The sequence below is a fragment of the Pelmatolapia mariae genome, linkage group LG9 (assembly GCF_036321145.2).
Source record: "Pelmatolapia mariae isolate MD_Pm_ZW linkage group LG9, Pm_UMD_F_2, whole genome shotgun sequence".
Lineage (NCBI taxonomy): Eukaryota > Metazoa > Chordata > Actinopteri > Cichliformes > Cichlidae > Pelmatolapia > Pelmatolapia mariae.
The window spans coordinates 1,775,498-1,787,893 of NC_086235.1; the positions used below are offsets into that span (position 1 = coordinate 1,775,498).

General features: G+C 40.1%; 1 protein-coding gene across 2 annotated transcripts in view; it reads left to right on the forward strand.

The window, feature by feature from the left end:
* LOC134634088 (NACHT, LRR and PYD domains-containing protein 12-like) overlaps positions 1–12,396 on the forward strand; it is a 245,424-nt gene that overhangs the window by 217,938 nt on the left and 15,090 nt on the right. For both annotated transcript variants that reach the window (XM_065471633.1, XM_063483150.1), the window contains one exon: positions 1,472–1,645. In XM_065471633.1, the coding sequence (XP_065327705.1) occupies positions 1,472–1,645 (174 nt within the window). The remainder of the gene's footprint in view (positions 1–1,471; positions 1,646–12,396) is intronic.

Here is a 12,396-nt window from a genome sequence, read left to right on the forward strand (position 1 = left end):
CCACACTGAGGATCTTCATGGTAAAGTCTGTTTTCTTCTTCTCTGGTTTAGTCCATTGACTGCAGCAGAACAATGTTCACATTTCAAACCTTCAAAGAAAATGAAAAATCCTTCACTGGATAATTCACTGTGAAACTCTCCAACTCTTCATTCCACATTAAAGTCTGTCTGACACTGAAAACAGCAAAATGTGCGTTTGCTTTACAGACAGCAGTCCAACACAAACATACACACATCATCCAAAACACAGTCCAACATCCAAATCTCCTCCACTGCCAGCATGAATGATGGGAAAGAGAAGGAGGAACACTCTGACATTCAGGGTTAGAATGAGTTTCATGAAGCAGACTGTGAAGATCAAAGCTGCATTAGAAGCTTACATGAATGAATGAGTGGACAGAAGTGGACAGAGATCATCTGAAGCACTTCAAAGGCTTTGAATCAGCACATTTCTCTTTATTCTTCATCAACTCTGTTAGTTTCTCTCAGTTTTCTGTGGAATGAAGCTAACAGCAGGCTAATAAGATGCTGACCAATAGGTTTCTATTAAAGGTTGTAATTTGTATCTGAAAAAGTGCTTTGGCTCAGCAGGGATCAGCTTACAGGTAGAATACAGCTGCTGGATGGGATTAGCATGTCATAGCTATCTACCAAACTGCTAACTGGGGGATTTCAGGCCATCTATGGATCATTTTTGCTAACTGTTTATTCAGCTGAGGCTCACGGGGCTGCAGCCTGAAAACATGGCCAACGTTGAGGTAAGTCCACAAGACAGGTTTTTACCATGAGTCCACCAGGCATAGAACTAGAGGTGCGGTGTTCCAGAATAACTGCTTTCTCACCTTGGAATAGCCTTGTGACCAGGCATCCCTCAAGGACAGTGGTTTGGCTGGCAGTAATGGTATGTGGTTGGTCTGACTTCAAGATTACAGGAGCATACTGGTCATTCTAATTCTGGATATGGCGACACTGGAGGATTTTATAAACTGCAATGTAACCGGAACCAGTTGGCAGGAATGACTGCTCAGAGTGGGTATCACAGTGTTTGCTGTAAGCAACGTCGAGAGTGTTGGTACCAACAAGTATCATTGGGTATGATTGCTGGACGTCAGGCACGACAAGAGCAAGTGTATCAGCATTAATGGATGTACCAAGAAAATCAGCTGGGAACGTCATGTTAATCTCAATGTATCCCAGGTAAGGTAACAAAAAACCTGACTGTTGAGTCGATTGTGAGGTGGTGTAAAGATGAATGAATCTCCAAAGACCAACTGGCTGCATCAGGACATATAGTCTGAAACTCTGCACAGTTTCCTGTTTGAAGCTGCTTCCTGTTGGCTTCAGCTGTTTGGAGTTTCCATTTTCTAAACTTCTACATTCTGAACCTTCTTCAGCTCTGAACAGATGATGAAACACTGAATGATTTCAAGCACTTTGTCTAATAAACTTACATCTTTCATTCTTTATACAGATTGAGTGTCTGTGGTTTGTCAAAGATCAGCTGTGATTATCTGGCAGCAGCACTGAAGTCCAACCCCTCCCATCTGAGAGAGCTGGACCTGAGCTGGAACAACCTGCAGGATTCAGGATTGAAGCATCTGTGTGGTTTCCTGGAGAGTCCAGGATGTAAACTTGAAACTCTGAGGTCAGTCAGCAATGTTTTAGTTGTGCTGAGATGAATATGATGTGAAAGTTGTGCTGACACTAAACTGCAGACATCAGGCTGATATTATACTGATCCACACTGAGGATCTTCATGGTAAAGTCTGTTTTCTTCTTCTCTGGTTTAGTCCATTGACTGCAGCAGAACAATGTTCACATTTCAAACCTTCAAAGAAGAAGAAAAATCCTCCACTGGATAATTCACTGTGAAACTCTCCACCTCTTCAGTCCACCTTAACACTAGAATTCCTGAGCCTTTTTTCCCTGGTGCAAGTCCCTACTACTAGATTTACTAGCCTGTGCAAATCTGCGTAAATTCCCCCCGACCTTAACACCTCTTGGCACCCCGCTGAGATTTTCACAGGTCTTCAGCTCCATTGTTCTCCTGCTTTTGTTGTGCAAACACACCCTCCCCCAACCCCTAACCATGAGAGATTCAGTTCTTTCCTTCCCTGCAAGGCTACTTTCCTTCCTTACCTGCAGCATACTATACACCATGGTAGTTTCTATGTGCAATATTTCTCATATGTAATATTAGTTCTTGTCAATCCTTGTCACTATATTGGATGCCTGTCCATAAACATATATACACAGAGTTGTACATATATTTATATATTTATATAGCTACGCCTTATATAATATGCATAAAGTCTAGTTATACACACAGACACATCTATATATATATATATATATATATATATATATATATATATATATATATATACAGATAGATCTGTGTGTGTGTATGTATGTATGTATGTATGTATATATATATATCTATATATATACACACACACAGATAGATAGATAGATGTGTGTGTATACATACACCAATATTTTTGAATACTCGTGTCCATATATATGCTTCCAGATTGTCTGTATAGTGCACTTTCTATACCGTGCTCTGTCCACTTTTTTGCAATGACAATGCAGATTTTCCACTTGTGGGACAAATAAATGCAGATTTGCTGTGTGTGTGTGTGTGTGTGTGTGTGTGTGTGTGTGTGTGTGTGTGTGTGTGTGTGTGTGTGTGTGTGTGTGTGTGTGTGTGTCTGTTTGTGCAACATTGGCATTTGTTTACTGTTAAGGGTTCAGAAATTGAGGAGGTAGACCAAAATAATGACCACTGATCCGGCCGGGTGCAATTAGACGACATTTTAATGAATACACGCAGCGTGGAGCCAACACTGTACAGATTCAGTGTTGAACTCTCTTACAATAGTCAGAACCCAATATTTATAGGGGTGAAACAGTACAGCCCCCCCCCCTTTCTGTTGCCAGGCAGAAACCAAAACCACAATGACTTTTAACATAGTTTAAAAAGAACATCGTCGCGTCTCCATCCAGGTGCCTTCCTGTTGTCCCCGGACGCTCGCCTTCGCTGTCGCTTGTCTCTGAAACATCCTGCACCTGCTTCTTCATCAAACAGTCACATATGCACGCACAATTTTGCAGTTGCAAGCAAAACATAAGATTAACTTTTACCTATATAACTGAGTCTTTCTACGATGTGTGTGTGTGTATGTGTCAGCCTCTGCTTGCACTTTGTTTCACCTCTCAGCTCCCCAGCTAGACCTTGTAACCTTTCCACTAGACAGAAGGCCAGCACAACTGAAACTATGTGTGTGCATGTATGTATGTCTGTCTGTGCGTGCACAGAGTTTGCATATGCTCTCTGCACCTTAGTTGACCTCAGCTTAAGCAACCAGGCTAAGGCTATCCTGTGTGTGCCGATCTTGACTTATATGTAAAATGTATAAAACAAATGTTCCAATCTAATACAACTACTTAAATCTTAATCAAAGCTTAATCAAAGATAAATGCATAATAAAATAACCTGCTCCTAGCTTGCACTCAGACTCTGCTTTCAGTTTCACTTCTGCTAAGCATACTCTGCACAAGCCTGTGTCTCCTGTCAAGACCGTGTAGGCCTAAAGTTAGACCTTCTCTTCTATAAAATAATGTGACCAGGAAGTACGTATTCAGATTATAAATTTAAATCTCAATAATTCCCCCTTTTTGTGTTTCCCTAGAAACACAACACAATTCCTAGTTTTCACCCTATCTGTCCCCTCAAAGGGTTGTATGTTTTCAATGTTCCTTTATTATTTTGTCATAATTACTTCTATCCACAACAAATAAATCAAACAAATAAGCTGTGACCGGTCCTAAATCTACTTCCTTCACCCCCTTTTCACCCAGTTTAGTTTTCTTTCAATCCTACTTTAAACTCTTCCTGACTTCTATTCATATATAGTCTCAAACATCACTTATTTTAATCTACAACATTCTAACAGTCTTAAAGCGCTGCTTTCACGCCCCTGCATATATTTCCTGCTGCTCCCCTTATCTGATCATCAACATCCTGTACTGTCGCAGCTGCATGTAACTCTCATCTAAAATCACCTTTCACAAGAAAAATCATCATAAACGCCTATTCTACTAAAGGATTTAAGAAAAAACAACCATTCTAATCAACTAGATGTAAGCATATAATCAATTACTATGTGTTAACCCTAACTTAATTTTTTTTTTAAACCCACGTTTCCTGTGTTATTTCGATTCTTGGTATAACATTTTATTTCATTTTGCTGCTCTTAATGTAATGATACATTCTAATTTATACTTTATCAGACTTAACCAAAATATATAAGCTTTCCCCATTTACTTCTGTTTTAAAACAAAAAACTTGGTCACTTCAACAAGCATTTGTTATTCTATAACTGCGTTTTATATAATAAGACTAAGTTAGAGCTGCATGTGTTATCGCAATATTTTACATGTCACACAGTTTAGTTACAGGCAAACTCCTATTCAGTTCCTCCTTTCTGTCACTTGCTATTGAACCAACTCAGATTCAGATAAAAGCTAAAGGAATTCCAGGCCCTTGGCCTCACCTATGTTTAAATCATGTGTGTTTGTAAGCGTGAATGCTGTTTATCCTTCTGTTGCTCCAAGTCCCCCGCAATATATCGACTGAGACATCGCGCTCGTCGAAGCTTATGACCTTAACTGGACCGAACATCAACTCTGTTAATGAGCACGATCGCAATATGTAAGAAAAAATCATTTCTACATATATAATCTCCAATATTATTCATTTGAGTCAGCAACACTTTTAACACTCTCTTAATACGCTCTGTCCTCTATCCTAGCAATAAATCTATGTAGTATCTGTATGTGTAAGCCTGGATTATAACCACTTATCCTAAAAATAAAAATAAATCAAACATTTTCTACTCCTAAAATCTTCACTAGTTTTCCCCAAATTATCTAAGCATATCTTTTATTCCCACAGTTTCCCTTTAAATTTGGTGTACAACTTCTTATGGACAACCTTTATCTTCTGAACAGAATTCAGTTCATTTTACTCCTTTAACTTAGACGTGAAAATAACAATTCCTGCCTCAGTTTTACCATATCTAAATTATCACAAAAAACCCCATAATTATAAACTCATCCTAAAACCCATTTCAAATTAAATCCCCCTTTTTATTTGGACTTCACATGTGTGTCCAAATAAAACTCAAAATGTGTCACCTGGGCTTAAGAAATTAAAAGGGAAAAAAGGTTAATCATATCATCTCTCCAAGCACCTCAGCAATGTGCAATCTTCCTCTCAAGTATTCGGCTCCGACCCTGAAAACCTGTGTTTAAGGAATAAAATCAATCTAATCATTATGTCAAATCTTCTCAAACTCCTTGCTTCATGCAAAGTCTGGATCCTTGGAACTTCCTGGAAACAAAACCTGTACTTTACATTTCATAACCAACTCTCCCCCTTTATGATCCAATCTGTGTTATAAGAAAGAAACCCCAAAACAGCACAATTATCAAGCAAATAGATTATAAAAAATAGCAGCAGAAATAGCAGCAAAATATGAAACATGTGTTTCTTCTGTTAATGGTAACATGAGTTATAAAAAATAGCAGCAGAAATATCAGCAAAATACGAATCTAACCCCAGTCAGTAAAACAGAAATTCCCTCAAAGCAACTCAAGAGTCAGCATCCCCGAATTAAGTCTCCCCCTTGTCCTGCTTATGACAAAAGCAAAACAAAGCATCCCATTTCTCTTCCTGGCATGGTAAACTGTTTGTCCACATTCATTCATCCCCTCTTTGGTCCAGTCACTCACAGTCACTCACACGCATTCACACATGATGTTTGCTGATATCGAGCCTCCAAATAATCAGATACTCCACATCAGCAAAATGAGCTCAATCATTTGTTTTATTTCGTTGTCCTTTTTAGGAAAATAGTCCTTTATGCTTTTGTCTGGATTGAATCGCTACAATCCTTTTAGACAAAGACTCACAACCAATCAGGTCTCCAGAAGTAGCCCTCTCCTCAGCCAATTATAATCCGGAGAAGCCCACCTTATATTTTGTTCTCCCGAGAATTTTGTCAGCGCTGCTCACCCTCTTCCAGGCCTGCTTCAGAACAAAAAATGAGAAAAAGAGAGCTGCTTATTAGCTCATCAAAGTACAAAACAAAATCACCTGACAGGTTTTTCTCAGTGCACTGTTACCAAACTAATGGGCCCCCTTACACATCTCCATGTTTACTAAAACTCCCCCTATTGAAGATAAAAAACAACAACCTCACAAATCTTAACCAATCCCAAATGTCACCCGTTCAACACACCGAAAACCCCGTCAAAAGCTGCACCGTTTTCCACACAACGTCTCCCTAGACACTTCACCATACTTAGATTCAGCATAAGATATACAACCATTACAACAATGTATCATCACTACATTATAAATTTCCTGTCCAAATCTGCCCCTCTGAACAGACCTGACCACCGTAATCGATTATCCTGTTACTTTACCATTATATATTTCGCCCAATAATCCTTCTCAGTCACTGCTCCGTTTGCTCACTGAAAGCCTGAGTCTCACACGCACACAGGAAGTGTCTTCTTCACCACTCACTCCAGCTAATTTGCATACTGAGTCATATCTCAAGAAGTTACTGTGACAAGAAAAATGCATGTTTAAACCTTATCACATCATTCAATTATTCTCATTTTCTTTCTATACTAATCACTTGCTTTGATCATTCAGCGCAAAAGCACTCCTAACTCACTCTTATAAAAACTAATTTAATCACTGTTCTGTTTGTTTTTTCCATAACTCACTCCCTTGTCATACAGCTTCTTTTGAGTCAACTTCAAGCTTTAATCTATCTTATTAAACATTCACACCATTCTATCACTCATACAATTAGCAAGCTGATTTAATTGCATGTGTTTGTGTCCTTTAGCCAAGTTTAATCACTATCTTTGCATTATTCTTCACAAGCTTGTCTCTATCTTCTTAAGGTTAGTGCATTTTCTGTTTGTGTGGGTCATTTTGCATGTGTTGCTTTTCCAGTGATTCAGACTCCTTCACAATTCTCCAGTTAAACAGTCAGTTTTCTCCTTCCCCGAATTACTAGCCCAAACTTTTCGATTTCCCACCTTAAATAACAGCCCTCCTGGTCTTCAGCCAGGAGTTAGGGCTTGCTTTCAGGTTCCTGGACACATCATGCTGTGAACAATTCAACCAGAAACTTGCCTTAACATATCCATTGATGTTAACCTATAATTTCTTCTGACCGCTGCTGTGGAGAATTGGTCCAGGTCTGCTTTACTCCTGAAAATAACAAAACTGAGACATTTTCATTATTATCACGGGTACCTAAACGACCCATTTCTCTCTCTCTGGTCAGAAATACCAACTTATGTCATGTATGTAAGCGTGTTCTTCCTTGCGTTATGGGGTCATGTAAATGCAGTGTAAGCTGTTTCTTCATTGCATCTTAAATTGTAATCAGCTTTACTTAATGCGTCTTTCCTCTGAGTTCTAGATTCAAACTATCTCACTTCTGCTTCTCTCCAAAAATAATTTCACATGTAACAATTTGTGCATGTGTGTTTTCTATTCATTAATGTAGTTGTCAGTTATTTACTTTCATTATTTTACCTTTTCTATTATTTACCTGTTTGTTGTGACGTGGTGGACCTCCCTAAACCATCACAAGTCCAGCCTTCAATTTCAACCCAATCATATCCTATATACTCGCAGTCAAACTTGTCCTGCTTCACCTGACACCGGTCCCTCTCTTCACAGTGTCCTGTCCGGCCTTCAAAGCTCCAACAAACACAGTCTGTTTCTTCTCTGTTTTGATGTTTCAGTATTCTTCACGTTCAGTGCCTTCGACTCAGTGCCCCCCAGTCCAGTCACACTGCTCTTGACCAGCCTCCAGTTTCCCCCTGCATACTTTATCACGGGGTTTTCCTCATTCTGCTTCTGGAGTCGTCAGTCAATCTTCTTTTCATTTGCTCTCTTGTTCTTCTCCAGTCATCTTTTCAGTCTTCTCTTCCAAAATTACTTCAAGCATGGCAAACATGACACTCAATGCCCAATGCTTTTCCACAGTTCTTTATCCCACTGTTCAACTGCCCAGCCTGTAATTCACAGTACATGTTGTCATCAGGTGAATTTCTTACATGCTGATGCTGGTGTCGTCAGTGTTAATGGTTCGGTTCCTTTTGTCTGCTGTTGATCCACGATGTTCTGTCGGTCTTCATCAGGAGATTAACTGGCCTTTGAGCTTCAAAGGACAAAGTGTCAGGTCAAGCTATAAATTTTAGCCAAAAAACTGGCCTGTTTTCCCAATTATGTTGATCTATGCTTTTGCTGCTGTACTCAGGGTTCCAGGTTGAAAGAAGTCCACCTGTATTAACACACTAAAGCATACAATTAATATCCTTTTCATTTCTTTTCTCTTCTGTGCTTTCTCCACCCAGAGTTTAACTCGTCTCTCTCTCTGGGTTCTCTCTTCACACACTCCGTTCCTTTTATGGGCATGCAGCCCCGGTTACACACACACAGGCACACAGAGCCATATTTCCTGTTTCTTCAGACTAATCTAACTCTTTTGTTTTTCATCGTATTTATAGTCTACAGACCCTCTTTAATTCTACTAAATCTTAATCTAAAATACACCTTTATTTCCTGCACACTTTTAAATATTCTAACCTCTTTCAGACATCATGAATCGTCTCACACACACTGCCTTTTCTCTCAAACTTCCACTTTTTCACTCACTCTACTATCTACCTCCTGAGTGTTATTATTACCTATTTACTTATTTTATACAAATCACGCACAGTCACTCAAATACTTACATCATTCACACAGTTAAAATCACTCAAAATACACTCTCCTAGGAGTATTTTAGACATGCTTTTCATAATCATAAAAGCAAGTCAAAGAAAAACAATTTAAACCTCTAATCATTCTCACAGCACACACATAACTGAAAAAATAAAACACACCAGCATTTGTGGCTCAAAATAGGTCACTACTTTAAAATAATATATTGGTCTTAGGTACTGTACAATGCACTAAATCTATATATATCAATCAAAAGTCAGTCAACTCCTATACATCTACAGTAATCAATTCACACTCAGTCACAGGCTTTTGAAAACATCTACAAACAATAGTTATCAAGCTAGATAACACACGAAACCGAAAGCAACCATGAGTGTCCCACTCCTTTTCAGGTAATTTTTGTTTGGTTTTTTTTTTTGTTTTGTGCACTTTATGTTCAACATATGTATTTCGTTGTGCCTGAAATGAACAAATAAATGAATGAATGAATGAATGAAATGTTCCTGCACGTCACGGCTCCTCATTTGCATTCTCACACACACACCATCAGTGCACATCCGGCAGTGCACTGCTGACTCAGAAACTCCTCTCACCCAAAGATCTCTTATTTTATATTACACAGACGTCTCATAATTACAACTGCACAGATTTTAGGCCTTGTAGTTCCTACCTAATTTAGATAAATTTATCCTAACGGTCCAACCGATAAAGCCTCTGCTTTTTTGCGACCAATTCACCAGGCCAGACTCGAACTGCTCTGTCCAGATTTCTAACCCTAACTTAATTTACCAGTAGCCAAACAAGCGCAGATAGGAGACTCGAACTCCTAGCAATTTTGAAGATTCCCCAGTCCTTCCCAGCTGTCGGCCGTACTAACCCTAATCCTCCAGTTAGGTGAAGGATAAACGTCTTTATCCAGCAGGGAGCGTTACCTCCGAGAAAATGCGCTTCTTAACAGACGCCGCTGTCGTTCTAGAAGGATTTAGAATAATTTGAACCCACAAAAATGACCAAATTCCCTACTTTCTACGTGAGACTCGAACTCACTTTAACTCTTTTCCTTTTCCTTTATTCTCTTTAACTCAGTACTGTCACTCTATCACTTTCATTTCTTTATCATTACTTCAACTTCAGTTTCCATGAGATTTTCACCAAAATCAAAACAGACATTCACCAGTAATTTCAGTGAGTAGGCTTTAATTTGACATGCCCAATGTGACACCTTTTGGAAATATATTTCAACAGGCAGTGTCTTACCTTTAAATGCCCCGGGGAATGCCTCCTCACTTTCACCACTGATTAGCGTCTGCCCGACTAATCACCACGGACCCCGGATCTCTCCGTCTACACCTCCAAAATTCCCCCTTTCACCGGACGATGCCCCCAAATGTTAAGGGTTCAGAAATTGAGGAGGTAGACCGAAATAATGACCACTGATCCGGCCGGGTGCAATTAGACGACATTTTAATGAATACACGCAGCGTGGAGCCAACACTGTACAGATTCAGTGTTGAACTCTCTTACAATAGTCAGAACCCAATATTTATAGGGGTGAAACAGTACAGCCCCCCCTTTCTGTTGCCAGGCAGAAACCAAAACCACAATGACTTTTAACATAGTTTAAAAAGAACATCGTCGCGTCTCCATCCAGGTGTCTTCCTGTTGTCCCCGGACGCTCGCCTTCGCTGTCACTTGTCTCTGGAACATCCTGCACCTGCTTCTTCATCAAACAGTCACATATGCACGCACAATTTTGCAGTTGCAAGCAAAACATAATTAACTTTTACCTATATAACTGAGTCTATCTACGATGTGTGTGTGTGTATGTGTCAGCCTCTGCTTGCACTTTGTTTCACCTCTCAGCTCCCCAGCTAGACCTTGTAACCTTTCCACTAGACAGAAGGCCAGCACAACTGAAACTATGTGTGTGCATGTGTGTATGTCTGTCTGTGCGTGCACAGAGTTTGCATATGCTCTCTGCACCTTAGTTGACCTCAGCTTAAGCAACCAGGCTAAGGCTATCCTGTGTGTGCCGATCTTGACTTATATGTAAAATGTATAAAACAAATGTTCCAATCTAATACAACTACTTAAATCTTAATCAAAGCTTAATCAAAGATAAATGCATAATAAAATAACCTGCTCCTAGCTTGCACTCAGACTCTGCTTTCAGTTTCACTTCTGCTAAGCATACTCTGCACAAGCCTGTGTCTCCTGTCAAGACCGTGTAGGCCTAAAGTTAGACCTTCTCTTCTATAAAATAATGTGGCCAGGAAGTACGTATTCAGATTATAAATTTAAATCTCAATAGATTAGATCCAAGGCAGGCCAAACCTCTGTGTTACAACCTACATACAAAAGACACACATTCACAATATATGGGTACACAAGTCTGTTTTTTTTCAAAGTGTTTCAAACTTTACAGCGTTTGCAGACCCAGTGTCCATCATCCCTGCATTTGGCACAGGTGAATTTCTGACATGTTGCACAGGTAAACCTGCTGCGATTCCTGTTGCAGCTCTCTTGCACCTGGCACTGCGTCGTCTTTACAGTCCCCGGCACAGCAGCTGCAGCAGCTTTAGCAGCCTGCCTCTGTGCTAATATTTCCTTGTGCTGCATGAATCGGCAACGAAGTTGCTGAGCTAGAAGACTCCGAAACAATCTTCTTTTGCCTGTCCACCCTGTACATGCCTTGTACAAAATGTAGGCATTCACTGCCGCCAGGTCCAGCATATTGTAGAAAACTGCTACTGACCACCTGCGTGTTGCTGATCTTACGGAATACATCCGTGCCATTTGGTCCAACACGTCTACACCACACTGTAAAAGCAGAGAGAGAGAGTCATGAGTATATGTTTTTTCTATAGGCCTGTATAGCACACATCAGAAAACATTGTAGCACTGGTGTAAAATTGTACACACATTCACATACCTTCATGTGGTTATAGTGTGTCATCGTGTTGGGTTTCCTCTTTCTGCCGTCACTGATCGTCACGTCTTGGTGCATGGAACTTAGAACACACAGTCTTGTTTTTTTTTAGGTGCATAAATTGTCAAGGAGACACTGCCACTTCTAAGCACTGAAGTGGAGAATACCTCTCGCTTTGCAGTATCTTTTGCAAGTTGAGGAAGTTCACGCCGGACTTTATTCACCGTGCCCAGTAACGTTGTTTTGCGCTGCAGCAGTCTGTGTGACAGTGAAGTAAAGAAATTGTCCGTTGTGACATTTCTCCCATCATCCAAAAACGGCTCCATCAGTTTCATGACCACGTTCTCTGCCAGCCTCTCTCCCTTCTGACGACTGGGGTCTTTTCCCAAGTAAGGAGATGCACTGCAGACATATTTGGTGTCCAAATCCGTGGCCATCCAGAACTTGATCCCAAATTTGTCTGGCTTGGTTGCAATATACTGTGTGAATGGACAACGAACCTTGGTAGGGAACAGCTGTTCCATACCAAGCATTTCTTGCAGCTGGCAACAACGGTCGTGCATTCAGTACAGCTGTGACTTCCGCAAGAAATGTGGTCAAAATCTTATGAGTAAGTTGAAGCATTTCTACCAGTAACACA